At 29.7% G+C, this 23996-nt stretch overlaps 2 protein-coding genes across 2 annotated transcripts; one reads left to right on the top strand and one right to left on the bottom strand.

The window, feature by feature from the left end:
• Window positions 1-795: 795 nt before the first annotated feature.
• LOC113365934 (sodium-coupled monocarboxylate transporter 1-like) lies at window positions 796-19784 on the bottom strand. Its single transcript, XM_026607479.1, has 9 exons — window positions 19372-19784; window positions 16404-16681; window positions 13908-14142; window positions 11035-11175; window positions 10729-10882; window positions 7311-7559; window positions 3612-3856; window positions 1286-1393; window positions 796-1216 (listed from the first exon to the last, which is right to left on the bottom strand). Exons 1-9 carry the CDS (start codon window positions 19719-19721, stop codon window positions 991-993), a joined length of 1986 nt encoding a protein of 661 aa, XP_026463264.1. The 5' UTR covers window positions 19722-19784; the 3' UTR covers window positions 796-990.
• On the top strand, window positions 5063-6378 carry LOC113365935 (gastrula zinc finger protein XlCGF8.2DB-like). The gene has a single exon (XM_026607480.1). The coding sequence runs from the start codon at window positions 5185-5187 to the stop codon at window positions 6271-6273; it is 1089 nt and encodes a 362-aa protein (XP_026463265.1). The 5' UTR covers window positions 5063-5184; the 3' UTR covers window positions 6274-6378.
• Window positions 19785-23996: the final 4212 nt, after the last annotated feature.

The raw sequence follows: 23996 nt of genomic DNA, 5'->3' as shown, positions 1-23996 counted from the left end.
TTGAGTTTTTTGAAAAAAAATATTTTTTTTAACTTGGGAATATTTTGGAAATTTTGACTTTTTTTCCAAAACAATCGCGATACAAACTATCGAGGAAACAAAATTAACCACCATGTCTCCTTATCAATACGAATCGAATGTTTTTTAAATTATTCAAATCGGTTGACCCGTGTTCCCGAAATCGTCGACAAAAATTTGTTTCCGCACACTCACACATATATACATACATACACACACATACATCCATTTTTTCTGTGGTATGCCAAAATGTTCAGAAGACCTTAAAACGTAAAGATATGCAAAAAATTTTATTCTCGATTTTTTAGGATTACTATAACTTACCCTAAGGGAAGGTAAAAAATAAAAAAAGATCAGCACCTGTTTACCTGGTTAGGCTAAAATCACTTCACAAGAATAATAAACACAAATTTTTTAGTCCTGGTTGCAAAAAATTATTATAATGCAAAAATCTTTAGCTAATATATGAACCTGAGAAAGAAATTAATAATATTATTTATATTGCATATATAATATCATTTCATCATTGAAATTGAAATCGAATTTTATTTATATTAATAGTTTATATTTATATGTCTAAAATGAATGTTGTGATTCTCGAATGATTGATGAATTGTACACGATGAGAATAAAGTTTAAACTTTCAAATTTTATATATTTCAAATTGTACAATCATGCATTTAATACATATAAATATCAATACTAAACTCTAAGTTCGATTTTTAATCTACATAATACTTTTTTTAATTTTAATTTCTAATTTATATACCTACAACTACTAAGCGTTTATTAAAATCTAATCTAGCGACTATGAGCTAAGCTTTCAAACGCACAAACTTAAAAAACCTAATTTTAAATTAAATATAAATGAGATTATCAAAAAGAACAATATTTGGCTTGAGAGTCTTTGTTTAACTGGTTCATATTTTATTTTTGTCCATTATAAAAACTATACCACTCACTTTATTACTTCTATATATGCCTCGCGACTTCTGGATTTTCGTCCAAACTGAGTGCCAAATTGGTCTCACCACCATAATTCGATCTTTTACCGGTGGCACTGTCGATTTTGACACCACTTGCTGCATTGAGTTCCGTACCATTAACTTTGGCATCTGGAGATGATGTGAACCATCTGGCTGGTGGACTCAGCAGATCGGTATGAGTTGGTTCTACGTCTGTTTCCAGGCCGATCAACCTGGTAATAATAGACAATTGGGGTAAAAAATATTCTTGTAACAAAAGGGTTAAGGGTTGGAAGACGTACCTTGAGATTTCTGATACGATAACTCCGACAATGACAGTCGTCATGCATCCTAAGGCACTGTACCACAAGTACGACACGTTGTAGATTGATGAAGAACTTTTGGCATCACTGAAAAAAAAAACTAGTTGGTATTGGTATTTAGTAGGGTTTATACAAAAACCTAACCGGTTTTTGTATAAACCCTTTTTGTAAACCGGTTTTCGAATTTCAATTTTACTAAAAACCCGGTTTTAACCGTTTTTCGAATTTTATATAGAAAATAAATTTTTGCGCAAATATTATGTAATTCTTCCGCAAATTTAGTGTAATTTAGAACAGTATTTGACAAAATTTATTTATTGTTCAATTTTATAAATTGTAAACAAAATTATTTTAATTTTAATTAGTAGAACTAAAAAATAATAGTTTACTTTGATTAGATAATTTTGAAAATAATTATTCGTTATTCATGCATCATTTTCACATATAAGATTGGAAAAAGAAAAGTTTTCGAATAAATAAAAATAATACATTTTTAAATTAAAAAATGCTTCAAATTAAAAAAGAAATAAAAAAATATTAGATACATACTTGTTAATATTAATTTTAGTTTCAAAAACAATTAAGCTAAACTCGAGTATTGTCTGTTCCGAGCAATTTTAATTAATTAATTTTAAACATTCTAAAAGTTTTTTTGTTTAATAAAATATGATTTTAAAAAACTGAAAACTTTTGTTTACTCACAAAATTTTCTGAAATAAAAAATATTCTCATACTTGCGACCAAATTATGCTTAATTGCTTTTAAAGCCTAATATAATAATTCTAAGTTTAGGGTTTAAAACTCTTTTTTTAAGTTTGAGTAGAGGAAGTTACTTCTTCAACTGATTTAAATTAATATATACACTGGTATAAAAATCTAAATTAATATAAACAAAACCTTTCTGGGAACCATTGCATTGCAGACTGATAAGATATCAAATGCTATTGAACCGATATGATTTCAAGTATCAAAACGCTTTCATCTATCTTTATATTTGGTTATATTTGTCATTTTCCATTTATACAGTAAAAACCGACTTTTTTCACTAAAAAACCGGTTTTCGAATTCCATAATTTTTGCCAAAAAAACGGTTTTTGAAAACCGGCAAACCCTAATCAACATGTATCTAAATGTTTTTTATTTAAAAGTGCGTTATTTTCATTTATATTCTCATATGTTAATCATTTTCACATGAATATCGAATATTCATTTTCAAAGTTATTTAATCCAGATCAATTATTTTCCTAATTAAAATAAATTTGTTTACTATTCATAAAACAGAACATTAAATAAATTCAGTCAAAAACATATTGAAATCACACTAAATTTTCTGATATTTTTTTTGTTATTACAGAATACTCAAGCAAAAATTGTTTTTTATATAATCGGCTAAAACCGGTTTTCTGGAAAATTCACAATTCGAAAACCGGTTTTCTAAAATGTCGGTTTTTGTATAAACCCTACTCGGTAAATTATCACCTAAAACAAATCAGTATCATTCCCAACAAATATCTTTCGAACAGTTTTTGATTTTTTAAAATCGATTTGGTAGTTTGAGCTTAAATGTGGACGAAAAATTTAACACTCTTTTGCAAATTACAGAGAAACGGCTCGGCCAATCGTCGCACAAAACTGAGAAACAACAAACCTCATCGAGATACATCAATGCTTTTTAAATATCTGAAATCGGTTCAGGCGTTTTTGAGCAAACGTCGATAAAAGTTCTAATTTTGACAATGACAAAAAAACAATACTAATTTTTCGAAATTTTGACGAATTTTTAAAGTTAAACGACTTATCGTAGACCGCAATATTTTAGTATGATCTAGAAGACTATGGTATCTACCTTCAAAAAAATAATCATAAAAATCGTCAAAAAAAATTTTTTAACACTTTATTACAAGAAAACGGCCCGGCCGATCTCTATCAAAACTAACCAGCACGAATCCCAACCAATATCTTTCGAACGGTTTTTTGAATTTTTAAAATCGATTCAGAATTGCGGGCTAAAACGTGCACGAAAAATTTTTCACTTTTCTGCTATTTACAAAAAAACGGCTAGGTCGATCATCGCACAAAATTGAGAAAAGCTAGTCCTCATCGAGATACGTCGAATGGCTTTTAAATTTTTGAAATCGGTCCAGCCGTTTTTGAGAAAACGTAGATTTATGGCAAAAAATCTGTTCACATACACACACACACGTCTCATTCGATTCAGAATGGCTTGAAACGTCGAGAAAACATAAAATTAGCGAATCGGATTTTTTGATGAAAACATAAACTTCTCCTTCGGGAAGTTAATTACCTCTTTGTGATGTGCTCGATTACGACAACAGTAGCATTCAAGCATTCGCACCCATGTATATCCCCTGGTAGAAACGGCGTAGGCTCACCAGCAATTTGTGCGCCTAAACCTAACCACAGGACAAGCCCTAGGGCACAAGCGGCTCCCCAAAGGGCTCCTCGAGAGACTGCCCTAGGTACACACATTCCTAAGGTGAATAGACCAAGTGTTACACCACCTGCCATGCCGTTGAAACTCAAAGCAACCTAAAAGGTAATAGACACATGGTAGTAAAAAATAACTAGTTGAAAGTGGCATTTAGCCTTAAGGCAAGTTGCAAAAAATGGTAGTTTTTGAGAGAACTAAGCGTCCGATGTAAATGATTCAAAGAACTTTCTGCTTGTTTCAACAAAACAATTGCTTTTGAGGATAAAAAATTATTACATGTTTTTTTTATTTTCCATAAAATATGTTTGTAATTTTGGATCAAACATTAAAAAAAATACCCAAGTTAAGCACAGTCTAAGCGCCACTCTGGTACAAATGTTTACCCAAGCGCGTTTAGACTGTTTATGTACTGGGTCACTTTTACAACTTTGTTAAAACTATTGAAAAATGTAAAAATGCCGCCAAGCTAAGCACAGTATAAGTAAAAATGTCGCACAGAATTATTTGTAAATGCGTTTAGACTTTGTCTATACGGGTGCACTTTTTCAAATTTGTGTAAATTAGGCAACTAAACTATTTTTTGAAATTGAATTCAAAATGAAATGACAATTGTTAATGTTCTGGAGATAAAATGATTTATGATTTATGATTTACATTTGATTTGCTCAGATATAACAAGATAGAAAAATTAATGAAAGTTACAGTATTTGTAATAATATATTTGAAAACGTTTAAAATTTCTCGAATATTTCATTACGGTACGGGAAGTACCAGCAATTTGCCTTAAGGCACGATGCCATATACCCTACTTTTTTTATATGTATTTATCTACTTATTTAGTTATATATTTATCTATGTATTCAACTAGTTATTTTTCTAGTTAGTTATTTTATTATCTATTTATCTATCTATATTTCTATCTATGTAATTTTCTATTTATTTATTTAATTTTTTATTACAATTTATTTGTGTATACTTTCTATTGGTTTATATTTTTTGTATTTAATTCTGTTTTTCTGCTGCTGAAAATTTTATTTAAATGGTCTTAAAATTTTAAATTATAATACACCGATGATGAGACAAACCAAGTCTCAAAACGTTTGTAAAATTAATATTATTTAATAACATAGTTTAGACACAGAGAAACATAATGAATTTGAAAATGCGCGCCATTGTTAAATGCGAAAGCGATATGAGAAGTGTCTCATCTTTCTCTAAGTATACTCTATGCTCCACATGTCAAATAATAAATATATTTTAAGCAGAAATCAGTTGTGGTCTTATTATTATATTGTCTAGGGTTGTGGTATTGAAATTGAAAAGGATTGTTGCTTAAACTAGAACTAGGTTATTATTTAGCCCACGCCTATTTTGGAATTATTTCAATTATTTCTTAAGTGAGTATAAGCAGTAAAAATATTTAAAAATGTCAGAAGAAACATTTATGTCAATGAATAATCCGGCAATCAAAATTGAACCGCCAGAATATTCAGAAGAAGACATTAAACACGAAATTCAGGATGATATTGATGTTTCTGATGATACTGTTAAGTATGAAGATGTCAAACAGGAGTTAGCCGACACTAAACATGAAATTCAGAATGATATTGATGTTTCTGATGATATTGTTAAATCTGACTCGTGTTCTGAGGATTATGATACCTGTTTAGAAAGATTCATGAACTCTGAAGTGACTATCGAAGAAGGAGTGAAACAGGAGTTAGTCGAGCCAGCAGCTTATGAATGTGACATTTGTGATCAATCATTTGCAGAATCTGATCTATTAAAAGAGCATATGGTCGATCACAAGTCTGGTAATAGCAAAGAACGCCCTTTAAAATGCGAAATCTGTCATAAGACTATAAAACGAAAAGGTTATATTAAAACTCACATGCTTTTGCATAGTGGCGAACGCCCCCATGAATGCCTTATATGCAACAAGACATTCGCACAATCAAGTAATCTGAATAAACACATGCAAATTCACAAAGGAATACGCCCACATCAATGCAATGTTTGTAATAAGACATTCACGGAGTCGAGAAGTCTCAAACGTCATATGCTTATTCACAAAGGAATACGCCCTCATCGATGCAATGTTTGTAATAAGACATTCACGGAGTCAGGAGGTCTCAAACGTCACATGCAAATTCACAAAGGAATACGCCCTCATCGATGCAATGTTTGTAATAAGACATTCACGGAGTCAGGAGGTCTCAAACGTCACATGCAAATTCACAAAGAAATACGCCCTCATGGATGCAATGTTTGTAATAAGACATTCACACGATTCGATAATCTGAAAACACACATGCTGATTCACGAAGGAATACGCCCTCATCGATGCAATGTTTGTAATGAGACATTCACGGAGTCAGGAAGTCTCAAACGTCACATGCAAATTCACAAAGAAATACGCCCTCATGGATGCAATGTTTGTAATAAGACATTCACACGATTGGATAATCTGAAAACACACATGCTGATTCACAAAGGAAAACATTGCAATTTATAGTCGAAAATGTAATAATAATCAATGAAATATAAACATTTCTTAAATTGAATTTAAATATTAGGAAAAAGGTTATAAAATATTCTTCTCAAATATGTAAAAGAATGTATAAATAATATAAAATAAACAGTAAACATCACATTATATTCATTTATTGTTAAACCAGGCAATTGTTACTTATTATATCACTTTATTGGTTCTTTTTTAGCTTCCCGTAGGGTAGTTATAGTAATGGGTCGAAAATCGAAAATGAAAATTATTGCATTTCTCCATGTTTTGAAGGTTTCTGAACATTTTGTCATACCTCAGAAAAAATGGATGTGTGTGTGTGTGTGTTTTGTATGTGCGCATTTTTTCGTCCACGTTTTCGGGCGCACGGATCAACCGATTTGAATGGTTTAAAAAACATTCGATTCCTATTGATACAGAGATGTGCTGATTAGTTTTTGGCAAAGGCAGTTCCAGCCGTTTCGGAGATACGGAACAAAGAGTGCAGAAAATAGAAATAGAGCTGACAAAACAATTGCTTTTGAGGATAAAAAATTCTAACATCTTTTTTTATTTTACATAAAATATTTTTGTAATTTTGGATTGGAAATTCAACAAATTACCCAGGCTAAGCACAGTCTAAGCGCCACTCTGGTACAAATGTTTACTCATGTGCGTTTAGACTGTTTATGCACTGGAGCACTTTTCGAATTTTGTGAAAAATGTGAAAATGCTGCCAAGCTAAGCACAGTATAAGTAAAAATGTTGCACAGAAGTATTTGCAAATGTGTTCAGGCTGTGACTACGGGCAGGATATATTTTTAATTGAATTCGAAATGAAATGACGATTGTTAATGTAGTGGAGATAAATTGATTTATTTATGATTTACATTTGATTTGCTCAGATATAACAAACAAGATAGCAAAAATAATGAAAGTTACAGTATTTCTAATAATATATTTGAAAACGTTTAAAATTTCTCGAATGGGAAGTTCCAGCAACTTGCCTTAAGACACGATGCCATACACCACTAGTTTTTTATCATTATTACCTGTAGTACTCCTCCCATTCGTTCAACCACAAACACCAGAGCAAAAGATATGATCCCGTATGCCAAAGACAACCACTTGGCCCAAAAAGCGCCTTTACTGGGAGCCATCCTGATGCCTAACCCAGCACTCAACAAATCTTCACAGGTGACTGCTGATAGGGAATTCAAAGCAGCAGCTACTGTGCCCAAAGAAGCAGCAAATATACCTGCTACGAATAAACCGGCAACACCACGCATACTGCCCAACACCTGAAAGAAGAAAACAATTAATAATCTCCAACAATTTTAATACTAAAAATTGTTTTCAGTTTTTGAAGAACAACTTCTTAAGGGGGTTGTCCGGTTTTTATTTATTTTTTTTTCGATTTTGAGATTTTTTGATATTATGAAAGCTATAATCCTTAGAATTATTTTTAAAAAAATCATCTCAATATCTATTTTTTTGACGAAGTTATATATATACATATATATATATATATATATATCTTTATATGTATGATTTTCATCGCTCCGCGAGCTATTGTATGCCAGCTGCTCTCTTTTTCATTATAATACCTCATGCACATGACCTTTTTAATGTGTCAGCATCTTTGAACACCATGGTGTATTTAGTACATTAAATTAAATGGTGTATTTAGTACATTATATTAAAAACTTTAAATACGTTTTTCTCAAATTGACTTTTTTCAATGCGGTGCCATAAATTAAAAAAAAACCACAAGTCGGATCGACTTGCATTTTTTTTTAATTTGTTCACCACTGCAATATCTAGTCCCCCTACCTCAAACAACTTGATAACATTACGCAAAAATTTTTTGCGAAGCTTCTCGCCCCGAAAAAAGGCTTTTTTCAACACTTTTTTTTTAAATAGCTGTCATTTTTTTCCTTCTTGCTTTATTAACTTCCCGTAGGGTAAGTTATTGTAATGGGCCGAAAATCGGAATTGAAAATTTTAACATTTCTCGACGTTTTGAAGGTTTCTGAACGTTTTGGCATACCTCAGAAAAAATGGATGTGTGAGTGTGTGTGTGTGTATGTGTGTGTGTATGTATGTATGGATACAAATTTCCAGTCACGTTTTAGGGCGCACGGATCAACCGATTTGAATGGTTCAAAAAACATTCGATTCCTATTAATAGGGAAAAGAGCTGATTAGTTTTTGGCAAAGGCAGGTCCAGCCGTTTCGGAGATACGGAGCAAAGAGTGCAAAAAATAGAAATCGAATTTTTGAGAGAACGGAGTATCTGATTTGAATGATCTAAAAAACATTCAATTAGTAATGATTGGGAGAAGTGCTTATTAGTTTTTGGCAAAGGCAGGCCCAGCCATTTCGAAGATACGGAGCTAAATATGTAAAAAATGGCAGTTTTTGAGAGAACTAAGGGTCCGATTGAAATGATTCAAAAAACTTTCTGCTTGTCTTAACAAAATAATTTATTTTGGATTTTTTTTTTTTTTTTTTTTTTAGTTTTTTAGTTTTTTGTATATCGAAAATATTTCAGATTTTATTTTTAATTCTGACTATAGTTCTAATATACTTTACAAATAATTTCAACTCTGCAATTCAGTTTATATAATTCTCATAAATATTAGACAATGTTACAATATTTATAATAATCTATTTGAAAACATTCAGTATTCCTCAAACATTTCGTTACGGTACGGGAAGTTCCAGCAATTTGTCTTAAGGCACGATGCCATAATTGCCTTAAAACAGAATTCCACTTACAGCTAGTTTCTTTCATTTTGGTAGGGGGACTGGATTCAAACTTCTTCTTCAACGTAGTTTCTTTTTTTTTTGTTTCAGACGATGCGCAACGGATTTATCTGTGGCACCGCAAAAAAGATAATTTTGCAATGCCCACTTTGGCGCCCCCTGGTTAAAAAATGACAGCGAAAAAAAGAAAAAGAAAATTTCGTAATATTTTATGATTTTGTAATTTTTGTTTAAAAAAAAACAGCATGTCTCTATGATCAATACATTTCGAGAAAAACAAAAACAAATACCTTGCATTTTTTAACCTTAAGACGCGACTAGAGTGTAATTCCGTACAAATGCAACGGAAGTGCGTTACGGCCGAGTCGAGTGCCAATGATTCGTCATTCGCTCTCGATGAAATCATTTCTATACGGGTCGATTGTGATTAGACGTCGTGTATGTGAATAGAGATCTATCTTTGTATGCGTACCGATACCAACAAGGAAATCGGCATAGATAAATAATCATTTTAAAGTTATATCGTAGTACAAATCTTGATTTAATATAAAATGCCTGAATCACAAGAATATTTTACCCTGTTCCTTAAAAATAATAAAACAAATTAAACATTTATGCCGTGTACTAAACGTAAGTTTATTGATTAGAAAATATTTCTATATTATTCGTAGTTTCTATAAATCTTTGAAGTTATTAAAATCGAAAATATTTTTTGGGCAAGACAGATATTATGCACAAATAATGAGATTATATCGCCAGCGAAAAAGTAAAAAAAATACAAGCAGTCAATGAATGCATGTTAATTTTAATTATATGATGTGTGTAAAGCTGAAAGTGTTCACTGTGTGAACAAATATTATAGCATTTATTAATCAACAATTACTTCATTTCTCTAATTTAATTTCTAAATGCTAATTACAATGACAAACCGATTATGTTATATTTGAAGTATAAAGCCATACTAATACACATTTATTTTAAATTGTTTGTGTATTTATGAATTAAATCAAATGTAGACTCATTGTTAGAGCATATACAAAATTAAATAATTTTTTTTAACATTTAACTCTGTCTTTTATTTAATATGAACTTATAAAATTTTATTCGAAAAAGGCTATGATAATTTATATACTATATACTATATAACTTCTTACTAAGATCTGTCGTGAATTCTGAAGAGATCGTTAAAAATAGATTTTTGAAAATATTATATTGATATAAAACATATGTACGTTTGTAGGCATACCGATAGTTAATTGTTTGGATTTTTTATAAAACGATATATTTTTATATTCATATTTAGTACTTAAATTAGTTAGTTAATAAAATTAATAAAATAGAGTAAATAATATGTTATACTTGATGAATTTAGCTAAAATAGAGATGCTTAGATACTACAGCTGTTCAAAGAATGCGATTATATCGCAAGCGAAAAATTGAAAAAAAAAATACAAGCAGTCAATGAATGTATGTTAATTTTAATTACATGAAGTTCTTCAAACACAAATATTATATGATGATGAGTGAAATTGTGAAAACAATATTTGTTTAGGCGTTGTTTAACGTAATCCACTGTGTGAACGAATATTATAGAATTTATTAATCAGCAATTACTTCATTCCTCTAACAAACGTTCATTTCTAAATGCTAATTACAATGACAAACCGATCATGTCATATTTGAAAGTAGATTTTTTTTTACCTGCATCACATAAAGAGGTAGCAATTGGTCACTGGCAGTCACTGCTCCTGTGATTAGAGGATCACATGTATCGTAATGCGAATGCATTACTAAACCAGTATAGAAATTAATTGAGAACACCAGGATTAGGCCTACACATGCTATGCAGAGGGCTCTAAAAGAAAAAAAAAAGTGTCAATGGCATTTTGCTTGAAGGAAAGTTACATGACAAAGAATCGATATGAGTGAAGATCCTTACAAACAAGAGCTGATTATTCAATTTTGTACCTGATTCTCATTGTTTGTTGACTGATTATTACTACTTACTGTTTAGCTTGTCGAAGAGAACCCACAGACATGTATTTCTGTACAGATGCCTGATTCGTGCAGAACATAGACGCCCAATAAAAACTTCCTCCAAGGACAACACTCCAAACTGTATGTCTTGTAGTCGGTCTTGGATCGAAACTAAAAAAATAAAAAAGTTGATAAAATATCAATTGATATCAATTATTGTGCAGTTTTATTGATTAACTTCCCGAAGGAGAAATCAAAAAATCCGATTCGCTAAAAAATCTGAACGAGTGAGACCGAATTTGGAAAAAGTATGTGTGTGTTTGTGTGTGTGTGAACAAATTTTTTGCCGTAAATCGACATTTACGGCTGGACCGATTTCAAAAATTTAAAAGCCATTCGATGTATCTCGATAAGGGCTATCGTTTTTCAGTTTTGGTCGACGATCGGCCAAGCGTTTCTTAGTAAATAGCAGAAAAGAAAAAAAAATCGTCCACGTTTTAGTGCATAATTCTTGGGGCAATTCTGAAGTAACTAAGCTCATAAAATAGCATTGTTGTAGCAAAACTTGCTTTTGGTAGTGAAAATAATTAAACTGGTCTATCCATTTGCTGTACAATCAGCCGTATTTTATATATAAACGAAGCAAGGAAGAATATTATGATAACTATATATCGTCGAAGATTCTGCTATCATAAGATTCTTCCTTGCTTGTTTATATGTAAAATACCCCTAATCGCATAGCAAATAAAATAGAATTGCCCTATCTGACTCGATTTTGAAAATTCAAACACACCTCGAAATATACATATTATTATATTATTTAGGAATTGTGCTAATTAGTTTTAGACAAAAATCGTTCGATCCGTTTTTTCGTAAAACTGTTGAATTTTTGTAGAACATACTAAAATATTACGATCGGTCGTTTAATTTTAATTTATTAAAGCTTTAAAAATATGAGATTCAACATTTGTGTCAAAAATCGCTTTCGTGATTTAAAGTTCATGTTTTTGGAATTAGCGGAAAAATAAGTCTACAAAGCTTATCTAAAAAAATTGTACACTGTAACAATTGTAAAGTGTAAAAATTGTTACAATTAATTTAAATCAACAAATAATATTATGCAAGAGTGCAGTTATCTAAATATCTAAATCTCAATTTCGGTTGATCAAGTCAATTATTACACATATCGGTAGCTTCATGCAACTTGCTTTAAGGCAAAATGACTCCATTTTAGACATCGAGAAATAAACTTGGATATAATTAGTTAGTATTGATATTTTGCCTTGAGGCAAGTTATATGGACTTCCCGATATGTGTAAATAATCGACTTAATCAAAAAAATATAAATTAATTTATTAGTGTTTAGAAGTATTATACCGAGTGGTTTTATTACACATAATTGAAAACAAACGAACACGTCTACTCGGAGTATTTTCTAAAAGCAAATTTTCAAAAATCAACCATTTTTTAATTGAACCAGTTTCCGTAGAACCTTCGGCTTAACTTTTTTTTCAACAGTTAATTACAAGAAAACGGCTCGGTAGATTTTCACCTAAAACAAATCGATATCATTCCCAACTAATATCTTTCGAACAGTTTTTGATTTTTTAAAATCGGGTCGGTAGTATAAGTTTAAATGTGGACGAAAAGTTTAACACTTTTTTCCAAATTACAAAGAAACGGCTTGGCAGATTATCGCACAAAACTGACAAACGATAGTCCTCATTGAGATACATGAAATGGCTTTCAAACTTTTGAAATCGGTTCAGGCGTTTTTGAGCAGTCGTCGATGAAAGGTCTAATTTTGACAAATACCAAAAAACAATACCAATTTTTGCAAACTTTGACGATTTTTTAAAGCTAAACAACTTGTCGTAGGGCCGTAATATTTTAGTATGATCTACGAGACTATGTTATCTACCATCAAAAAAAAATCACAAAAATCGTCGAATTTTTTTTTAAAAAAACTTTATTACAAGAAAACGGCCCGGCCGATCTCTACCAAAAACTAATCAGCACGATTCCCAATCAATATCTATCGAACGGTTTTTGAATTTTCAAAATCGATTCAGAATTGCTGGCTAAAACGTGGACGAATAAATTTTCACTTTTCTGCTATTCACGAAAAAACGGCTTGGCCGATCGTCGCACAAAACTGACAAACAATAGTCCTCATCGAGATACATCAAATGGCTTTTGAATTTTTGAAATCGGTTCAGCCGTTTTTGAGAAAACGTCGATTTATGGCAAAAAATCTGTTCACATACACACACAGATACTCTTTCCAAATTTGGTCTCATTCGATTCAGAATAACTTGAAACATAAAATTAGCGAATCGGATTTTTTTATGAAAACACATTTCTTCTTCGAGAAGTTATTAATATCAAATACTACGTACATGATATATGTAATAGTACAGTTGAAAATTTTATCTAAATATCTTAATCTCAATTTCGGTTGATAAAGTCATGGTAAATTATTACACATTTCGGGAAGTGTGTAAGAACTTGCCACTTTCAACTAGTTCTTTATAAAGTTTTATAATCATTTTTGATGTCCTACATTTCGGACATCGAGGAATAAGCCTTAAGCCACATGGACAAAATTGTTTGTCACATTTTTTCTTATGTAATATCAAATGTAATGTTATATATATATTTGTAATTCAAATGTCCCGCCATTCGAATCTAATAGTAGTGACGTTGGCAATACTGTTTCCCTACTCTATGTATCCGCCATCTTATATTTATGTTTATGTTAAAACTATGTAAAATAACCCTCTTCTTGCTGAACCGTGAAACAAGTAATATTTAAAATAAACTGAGTAATTTTAAGGAAGCATTTTTATTTGACCACCACATGATGCAAAAAATATAAATATGTACTATATTTAGTTTCTTACTTCAAGAAGTCCATCCTGCCAGTGTCTGCAGCAGATTTCCAAACATTGTACCATTTGGCATTTTCGTCTCCTGCAATCGTCGGTCCCAGGCACAAAATAACAATTAAACTCAGCATCAAAACTGCAGTTTGGAAACTGTCGGCCACAATCACAGCTTTCATTCCTCCTTGAGAGGCGTAAAAGATGCAAACTGCATAGACCAGGGTCACTGCTATGTAGGTGTTCAGACCAGTAACTGGAAAAAGGAAAATGAATCAGATAACAAACACAATTTTATTTTACTACTAGCTGACCCGGCAAACGTTGTTTTGCTAAGTAAGGTATATTCTAAACAATTTCTAGAGAATCAAAAATATTAATACTTTAGTGTATAAGGATGTATTGTTTGAATGCTATATACAATGAGGTATTATGAAAACAATAAACCCCATTAGTTTGTTTATATTTTGTCAATACAATCAAACTAAAAGTTTTATACACTCTCTATAGAAAACATGGTATAATCCAATCCACGTCTTTTTTGGTCTTTCGACTTATTATGATTACGTTTCAAGTCTTTCAGTTTCTTTTTGGATTCTGGATTTTGTGTATAATCGTAAAAAATACTACTGAGCTTATACAAATTTTTCAAATTTCTGCAAGGAGAGATAGAAAATGAATTAAGTATTTCTTCTTTGACTTGCTTTTTGAAAAGTTTCAAGTAACATGCGATGAACTAAAGTAAATTTAATAAAAAATATATATGTAGAGCAGGGCGAGGCACAAAGATCCAATTTCACTTTGAGCAAATATAAACTATATTGTGAAAACCATAACGATTATATCACAACAAATAACACCGTTCAAACGAACAATTATCTGACTACGTTCAGCAAAACTGCCAGCTACTTCATCATTGTAGAAATGTGCTTTTTTGGTGTCTTTCAAAAATTTATTATCTAGACCTTTTTACGACCCACAGACCGAATAACTTAGAACAGCCAGGTGGCAAACAGGTTTAATGTCTTATTTTAATTTTAAAGGTATTTTACAAAATAATTACATTCTTAACTAATGCTAAAAAACTACCAACGGAAGAAAATACTTTTATTATGGATTTTCAAAGATTACCGTTTATCTCCCGATAGCAAAGTCATAAGAATCAAGGTCATAGCTGGTTATACATTTTTCCTCTACTTCCAAATATTGTTGTTAAACAATGCTTAACTTTACTGGTTTTTGACACATCGATGGTGGACCTTTTTAACCCCGGACGTTCATATATTACTTCTATTCTTCGATAAATTCTGGGAAATTATAACTGGGAAAATGTAATTCGACAAAATGTCCCTTTGATCAATACCAAATTTAGGTTCTAAATTTAAATAACATAAATAAAAAATAATATAACCTAGAAAATGTTTTATAAATACCAATGAGTATGTAATTATACAAATGAGATCTTTCACAGCACCGTGTTTGAGAAAAATATGATTTGCAAAAAAAGAGTATCACAACTCCAAAAAGTGCATTTTCATATTAACATTTCAAACAAGGTGATAATTTGAATTTCCGGTAACACTTTCGGCCCATTTAATAACGTTTTTGCGTATAAATAAAACTACAAACAAATCTTCTTACTGCAATTTAACCATAATTAAATAAAATCCACGTAAACATCCTATTAAACGTAATTAAACATCATCTGTCAAAAAGTTTGACATTTGACGTATTAGCCGTCGTCCATTGTTTCAAATTAAGCTTCTACAAAAATTTTCAAATTGAAAATGTAAAGTTTCTACGCGATTTTGAATTAATTTCTCACCTTTCCGACAACCTACTGATTGGCACGAATTTTTCAAAATTAAGACTGGCCAAATCGGTTTAGCCGTTTTCGAGTTTTAGCGGATCATTTTATCGAGAGCTCCATTTTTATATATAAGAAGATTCCTACTTACCGTGGCTTAATGCCAAGTTGTTTATTGCATCTCTTGTAACTTTTAAACTCTTTGTCCAAAATAAATAAAATATTTGGCAAATTTGTTCAAAATTAAATAATCTACAATAATTTATAACATTATAAAACCCTACACCAACTCGGTATACTTTAAAATCGCATTTGAAAATAGATAACTAATTTGGTAGAACAACTAATCTTTGTTTATTACAACTCTTGTAACTTTTAAACCGTTTGTTCAAAATAAATAAAATATTTGGCTAATTTGTTCAAAATTAAATATCTACAATATTTTCTAACAATATAAAACCCTACACCAACTCGGTATACTTTAAAATCGCATTTGAAAATAGATAAGTAATCTAGGCAGAACGATGCAGCAAGAGCTACTTAATCTTGGTTTGTGCATTTGTTTATTGTATCCCATGTAACTTTTAAACTGTTTGTCCAAAATTTATAAAATATTCAGACAACTTGTATAAAACTAAATAAATAATAATATTTTCTAACATTATAAACACCTATATCAACTGGGTGTATTTTAAAAGACTATTACTTACCGTGGCTTAATGCCAAGGCAGGTGCATAGACAGCAACCGAGGTATAAAGGATCATCTGGCCAACGTACATGGCACTTGCTAAAATCCTTAACCTTCTGTCGAATCTTAGTCCTAAATATTCGTAGCAAGATGTTAGTCTAAGTTTGCAGAAAACTGGTAAAAAGACACTTCCAGCAATGGGCAAAACTATGGGGAAAGCCAGGCAGATTAGCCAGTATTGGGTGCCGTAGGCGTACATCTCTGAAGGATTCCCCAGGAGCTCTATCGCCGTAATAAAACTAGAGAAAAAATATTCAATAAATTATAAAAATAGTTTCACTAACTGGGCATTAGGGAATGCAATACCGGTATACCGGTATACCGAATTACCGGTAAACCGCCCGATTTTTGGCGGTATTTTCACCGGTATTTATCCCAAAAATACCGGTATTTTTACATAAGCGCTATTTGATACATAATACACTAAAGTTTAAATTTCTCGGAACAAATTTATCTTTAAATTCCATAATCGCATAAACAGCTATATCTTCAAGTGATTCTATAAGATAAACAAATGTCAAATACTATCTCAACTCGTCATTAAACTGAATATATTTATTGCTTTACTAAGGGCTTCATATCGTGTTACAATAAATAGAATTGGACTTATAGATTATGATGTTTGTTTCATCTTATGTAAAAATGTAACGCTTTTTTAAGTGATATTTGCGCCAAAATATTTTATATCATACAGATTACCCCTGCGTAATCTTTATTTTTTCTAACTTTATACATAATAATTACGATAATTACTAAATATTTTTGCTTCTTATTACAATTATAAAATATTATTTTTCGAAAACGTTTCGAAGTTTGAAAATACTATAGAAGCATCACACTGTTTTAAATAACAATACTCAACAATTATAGTAACTTATTATTTATCTCGACAAAGTATCCGATCTTAAATAAGTGTAGAAAAATTATTTTTTTAAAATATTGGAGATTATGCTAATTTAACACATCGGATACAGACAATACAGTTTATTATAATAATGTAATATGATCTTTTATAAGTTTTTGGTCTTTCTTACTCATAAGTTTGTTTTTGGTGAAAAGTACTCGATATACTCGATAGTGATAGTGAATTAATTAAATTGGATATATTTTTGTTAAAATTATTATTTAAAAAATAAATTTATTGTTTTATTTTATTGCTTTTATTGTTTAGTTGAATATAGTTGTAGTCGTATAGACATTTTTTTTATATTTGTGCTAGTAACTTTCAATTTTGTTTACGTTTGTTTAAGATAATAAAAATACCGGTAATTTACCGGTATTCCGGTTTTAAAATGAAAAAATACCAAAATACCGGTATTGAAATTTTCCATTGGTATTGCATTCCCTATTGGGCATAAAACTGCATTCCCTATTGGGTTAAAATTGGGTTCTATTGCTAGCAATTGAATAAAATAGAATATAAAAATGTATATAAAATATCTATAAATTATATCTATTAGAAATTAGTATTTTTTCCAAAGCATAGTGTTAAACTTGTAATTCAATTATGAACATTTAGCGTATAAATGGAATTAGGACTGATATATAAAAGCAAACCAAAAAAATTATATAAATGATAGTCATAAATTTGAAAGCATTTTTGCAATATATTTATTAAAAAGATGAAAGAATAATAAGCATTAAATGTATGTATCGAATAGAAATAGAATAGATAATTTATTTAATCAAGGTGATTGGTAGAAGAGAAGGAATATTAACTTAAGTTTAGGGATTCTTATAGCAATATTTTGGTTGCATTATGTTCATATATGTGCCCATAATTATAAAAGTGGTCTAAGTCATATATTTCTTGTTTTGAGATATTTAATGATTTGCATTTGAATAAATTAAAAAATATTTTTTCATTATGCGACATTTTAATTTTTAATTTTATTAGCCTTAATTAATGTAAATTTATTATGAATATGAAATTTTGTGTGAATTTCATACGATAATATTATTTTTAAAGTTTGAATTGACTTAGACCATTTTCAAAATTAACTGAATGTCCTATAAATGACTTAAAGCAATAAAAAAATTGAGTTTTATTTGAAACAATAATTTTATTGAAATGATTCGTGAGCATTTATTAATTATTTTTAAACGGTAATCCATTTTTATCACTATTTCGAGTATTTAAGATTCCTAAAATGTTCCTGAAAAACTGGAGGGATGTACGGTAGTAAACTCATAATATCTTTATTTTTTCTTCCGATACTAGTCTAATGCTGGTGTATAATGGAAGTAATTTAATACTTCCGTATATTTTTGGTCTTTCTCTTTTAGATGAAAGATCCAAACCGTGAAATGTAGAATCATCTAAAGAAGTTTTATAAAACATAAAAAATTTTATAAGGTTCATTTCTCAAGAATCTCATCCATTGAATTTGTAGCCAAAAGACAGATTCGCCCGCGGTATTTTTTACTATTCTTGTTATTGTATCTTCTATTGATTTCGTTGAAATAAAATCCGGCTGCGACATTCGCTTTATCGAAAATGTATTGCTTCTTCTGCACTTTTCTATCAATTCATAATAATACTGAGGGTTGTATAAGTAATTTGCTTTTTTTATTTTCATTTCTATCAACCCAAAATCACGATCATTCGGTAGAAAGGAATGACCTGATACCAAAAATTTTTGACTTAGACCACTTTCATGATTAACACTAAATGAATTCCATATAATGTTGAAATTACAACCACTATCTAATGGTTCATTTTTGGCAATTTCGTAAAAATTACATTGAATACATTTAGTTTAAACTAATGTGGTATGAAATAACTGATAAACTCATTTTTTTTTTAAATTTTGACTTAGACCACTTTCATAATTATAGGCACATATGTAATTTTAAATGGTTTTGTATATTGTTTTGAATTCCAAACTATGTAATAAAATACACTATTAATATATGTCCTTTCCCCTACCTTGTTGTGAGACTCATAGACATAGGCAAAGTGCCCATATCAGATCCGCCAAGCAAAAAATCAGTGCTGGTCGTCTGTTTGGGCCCCACAAAGCCATAAAACAGCCCAATTCCACATGATATTATTAACATAGTTGCCAGGACGGAATAATCCGCCCAGGTGAACTTGTTGCCTTCGGCTTCTTCACATTTTGGATTTTCGATCTTCACGTTTTCATCAAGAGATGGCGCTGTCGTCGTTTGGGATGATGTCTCCAAAATGGCGGCATTTGTGAGGGAAATTGAAATGTGGCAAATGAAGATTGTTGCCAAGATTAGGAAGGAATTTAGACGTCTTTGTTCGGACCTCATTGTAAATAGAATTATATAGAAATTTTGTTAAAAAAAACACTTGCACTTGGAATTTAAATTATCTTCCTTAGATTTTTTAAATAAGTATTAATATAAATATTAGTAGTAGTTAAAATTTTTATAAACTTTTATATAATATGTTAATAACTTTTGATTTTTAATAAACTTTTGTCACAAAAATTTTTAATATTTTTTTCACAATTCAAATTTATTTATAGCATATGTTTCAAAATTTTTCAGTATCTTGTTTACTATATTCAATAATTGCTTTTAATAATTGCTACTATATTTGATAATTTTTAACAAATATTCTCACAAAATATTTTTAAAATTTATTTATTACTATTTTTATTTTAAATTGTCCTTTTTCAAAGTTTGTGCGTTTGCAAGCTTTCCACTTTCTGTATTAATATAATTCTATTTTAATTTAATTAAATATTTAGTAATCACAGTTATTAGTTTTGTTAATAGTTGGCTTTTAGTATAAATATTAATTTTTATTAATTTATTATTAAATTATTATTAAGTAATACTGCTCTGGAGCAATCGGTGGGTTTGTAGGCGTTCAACCCCTGAAAATAAAAAAATATATATATAAAATGAGTGTAAATAATATTAATTATTACGAAAATAATAGTACTTAATTATAGGACAGAAAATAATAAATACGGTAACTCTTCTTTATATATATATATATATATATATATATATATATATATATATATATATACGGTAATAATAAAAAGCGTATTATGCGGGATGGAAGCAATATGTTTGAAAATGCAAATTTCTGTTAACAAAAGCGTATTATGCGTTATTATTAAGCATGATCATGTTAACGTGGTTTTACTGAAATTTTAAATGTCATAATTATATATTAGAAAAATATAGGATTAATTTCAAAATGATGCCAAAATATTTTTAATTATTTTTTTAACTTTCCATAGGGCAAGTTATAGTAATAGCAAAAAAATCGAAAATGAAAATTTTTATTATATCTTTACGTTTTAGAGGTTTCTGAATATTTTGGCATACCTTAGAAAAAATGGATGTATGTGTGTGTGTGTATGTATGTTCGGATACAAATTTTCGTCGACGAATTCGGGAACGAACATTCGATTCGTATTGATAAGAAGACGTGCTGATTAGTTTTTGGCAAAGGCAGGTCTAGTCGTTCCGAAGATATGGGGCAAAAAGTGCCAAAAACGGTAACTCAGTTTTTAAGAGAACGAAGCGTCCGATTTGAATAATTCAAAAAACATTTTGCTTGGTTTAAACATTTTGCAACAAGATGAAGAACTAATCATAAAGGCAGGTCTAGCGGTTTCGGAGATCTAGTGACAAAAGTAAAAAAAAATGACATCTGGCAGTCAAAAATGATCATTTGACATATGCACATCAAATTATCAGATATTTTATACAGATTTTAACAATAAGTATAAATATTGTTTACATTCCTATGGGTTCCGTACCAATGTTCATCCGTTAAACGGCAGCGCGGCGCTTACGCGCTTCGATATTTCGTCTCTATGCAATTAAAGCAGTACAATTGCTTTGAAAAAAAGTTCAGAATTTCCAAAATATTTCAAAATACACTTTTCTTCAAAAAGTATTTTTTTCAAAATAAAGTAAATTTTTGTCAAAAATTTATAGTTTCTCAAAAGTCTAATTTTTCAGAGTAAATTTTTTTCAAAAATGTTAATCTTTTTTTAAAAAAATATTTTTTGGTACGGGAAGTTCCAGCAATTTGCCTTAAGGCACGATGCCATGCGCCCCACTAGTTTTGTTTAATTTGATATAAAAAATAAAAAAAATGTGTTATAAATACAAATGAGTGTAAAATTATACAAATAAGTACTTTCAGAGTTTAAAATTTCATCCATACCTACGGTATGGAAAAAAGTAATCATTTATACTTTAGGGCAAAATGCCACCTACACCTAGTATTTTGCAGTTATTTCAATTTATCAATTTACAAAACTAGTGACGTCATCTATAGTTAAAACTTTGAATGAATTTGATGGATATTTAAACTATTACGCCATCGAATGTTCCATCTAACGAACCAATTGACCTCATTCGCCTCGAATTGACATTTTTGACGCGCGGCAAATTTTGATTATTGACGCGAATACAATTTAATTTATTTAAACAAATATATATAAAAGTCATGCAAATGAAAGGAAATTGTATGTAATATAATAGAAACGAAAAATGAAATTGATATATAGACGTATTAAGTCTGTGTACTGTTTATAGTACAGCAAATATAATAGTGTAATGAATTTATGCATTTATTTGTTGTAACTCTTGTAACTTTTTAACAGTTCGTCTACTGTAAATAATATATTAAGGAAAATCGTAGTGAATTAAATTATCTACGATATTTTCTAACATCATATCGTTCTAAAGTCACTCGGTATACTTTAAAATCGCATTTGAAAATCAAGTAACTATTTTAGGCGTTTGCTCTGAATGGAGAACGAATAATACGCTTGCGCACTTATTTATCACAACTCTTGTAACTTTTGAACCCTTGGTCTAAAATAAACAAAATATTTGGCTAATTTGTTCAAAATTCAATAATCTACAATATTTTCTAACATTATAAAATCCTACATCAACTCGGTGTACTTTAAAATCACATTTGAAAATAGATGAGTAATTTAGTAAGACGACTCAGCTAGTGTTTTTTTTTGGTTTTGCATTTGTTTATTGTATCTCTTGTAACTTTTAAACCGTTTGTCCAAAATTGATAAGATATTTGGCTAATTTGTTCAAAATTGAATAATCTACAATATTTTCTAACATTATAAAATCCTACAGCAACTCGGTGTACTTTAAAATCACATTTGAAAACAGATAAGTAATTTAGGTAGAAAGATACAGTAAGAGCTACTTAATCTTTGTATGTGCATTTTAGGTTATGCAATACCGATGGAAAATTTCAATACCGGTAATTTTCATTAGAAAACCGGAATACCGGTAAATTACCGGTATTTTTATTATCTTAAACAAACGTAAACAAAATTAAAAGTTACTAGTACAAATATAAAAAATGTATATACAACTACAACTATATTCAACTAAATAATAAGAACAATAAAATAAAACAATAAGTTTATTTTTTAACTAATAATTAACAAAATTATATCCAATTTAATTAATTCATTATCGCTATATTGAGTACTTTTCACCAAAAACGAACTTATGAGTAAGAAAGACCAAATCACTTGAAGATATAGCTGTTTATGCGATTATGAAATTTAAAGATACATTTGTTCCGAGAAATTTAAACTTTAGTGTATTTTGTATCAAATAGCGCTTATGTAAAAATACCGAAAATACCGGTATTTTTGGGGTAAATACCGGTAAAATTACCGCCGAAAAATCGGGCGGTTTACCGGTAATTCGGTATACCGGTATTGCATTCCCTAGTGCATTTGTTCAGTGTAGCTTTTGTAACTTCTAAACCGTCTGTCCAAAATTTATAAAATATTTGGCAAACTTGTTCAAAATTAAATAATCTACAATATTTTCTAATATAATAAAACCCTCGATCAACTGGATATACTTCAAAATAGCATTTGAAAATAGTTAAGCTACCTGCAAAAATAGCAAAAAAATCCTAATAATCGATCCGTGCATTCATTTGGTTAAAACTCTTGTAACTTTTAAACCGTTTGTTTGATTGATAAAATATTTGGCTAATTTGTTTAAAATTAAATAATCTACAACATTTTCTAATATTATAAAACCCTATAACAACTCGGTGTACTTCAAAATTACATTTGAAAATAGATAAGTAATTTGGTAGAACGATTCAGCAAGAGCTACTTAAATTTGTATGTGCATTTGTTTATTATATCTCTCGTAACTTTTAAACCGTTTGTCCTAAGTTTATATAGCAAACTTCTTCAGAATTGAATAATCTACAATGTCTTCTAACAAAACATAACTCTACAGCAGCTCGATATACTCTAAAATTGCACAAATTGAGCTATAGAGTATGCCATCTAACATTTTTCATTTTCATTTTCATTTTTTTTTCAACGGTCAGCCGAGGCTTTTTTTCTTCATTTTTGAATTAAATTATTAACTGAATTAATTTCATTATTAACTGAAAGGATTGTACTTTCAAATAGAAAAAGAAACTTTAGAAAATATTCAGTAAATTGTAAAAAAATAAAGTTATTTAGCGGACCCTATACAAAATTCGATCACAATCTTTTGGTTCATTTTTGACCCCAAAATGTTTCTATCATTTTCGTGCGT

This window comes from Ctenocephalides felis, unplaced genomic scaffold (genome assembly GCF_003426905.1).
Source record: "Ctenocephalides felis isolate EL2017-DRISC unplaced genomic scaffold, ASM342690v1 CF-g0.4_SCAFFOLD_01170, whole genome shotgun sequence".
NCBI classification, from domain to species: Eukaryota; Metazoa; Arthropoda; class Insecta; order Siphonaptera; family Pulicidae; genus Ctenocephalides; species Ctenocephalides felis.
Note: the sequence above shows the minus strand (reverse complement) of the source record. Positions and strands in the feature narration are given on the sequence as shown.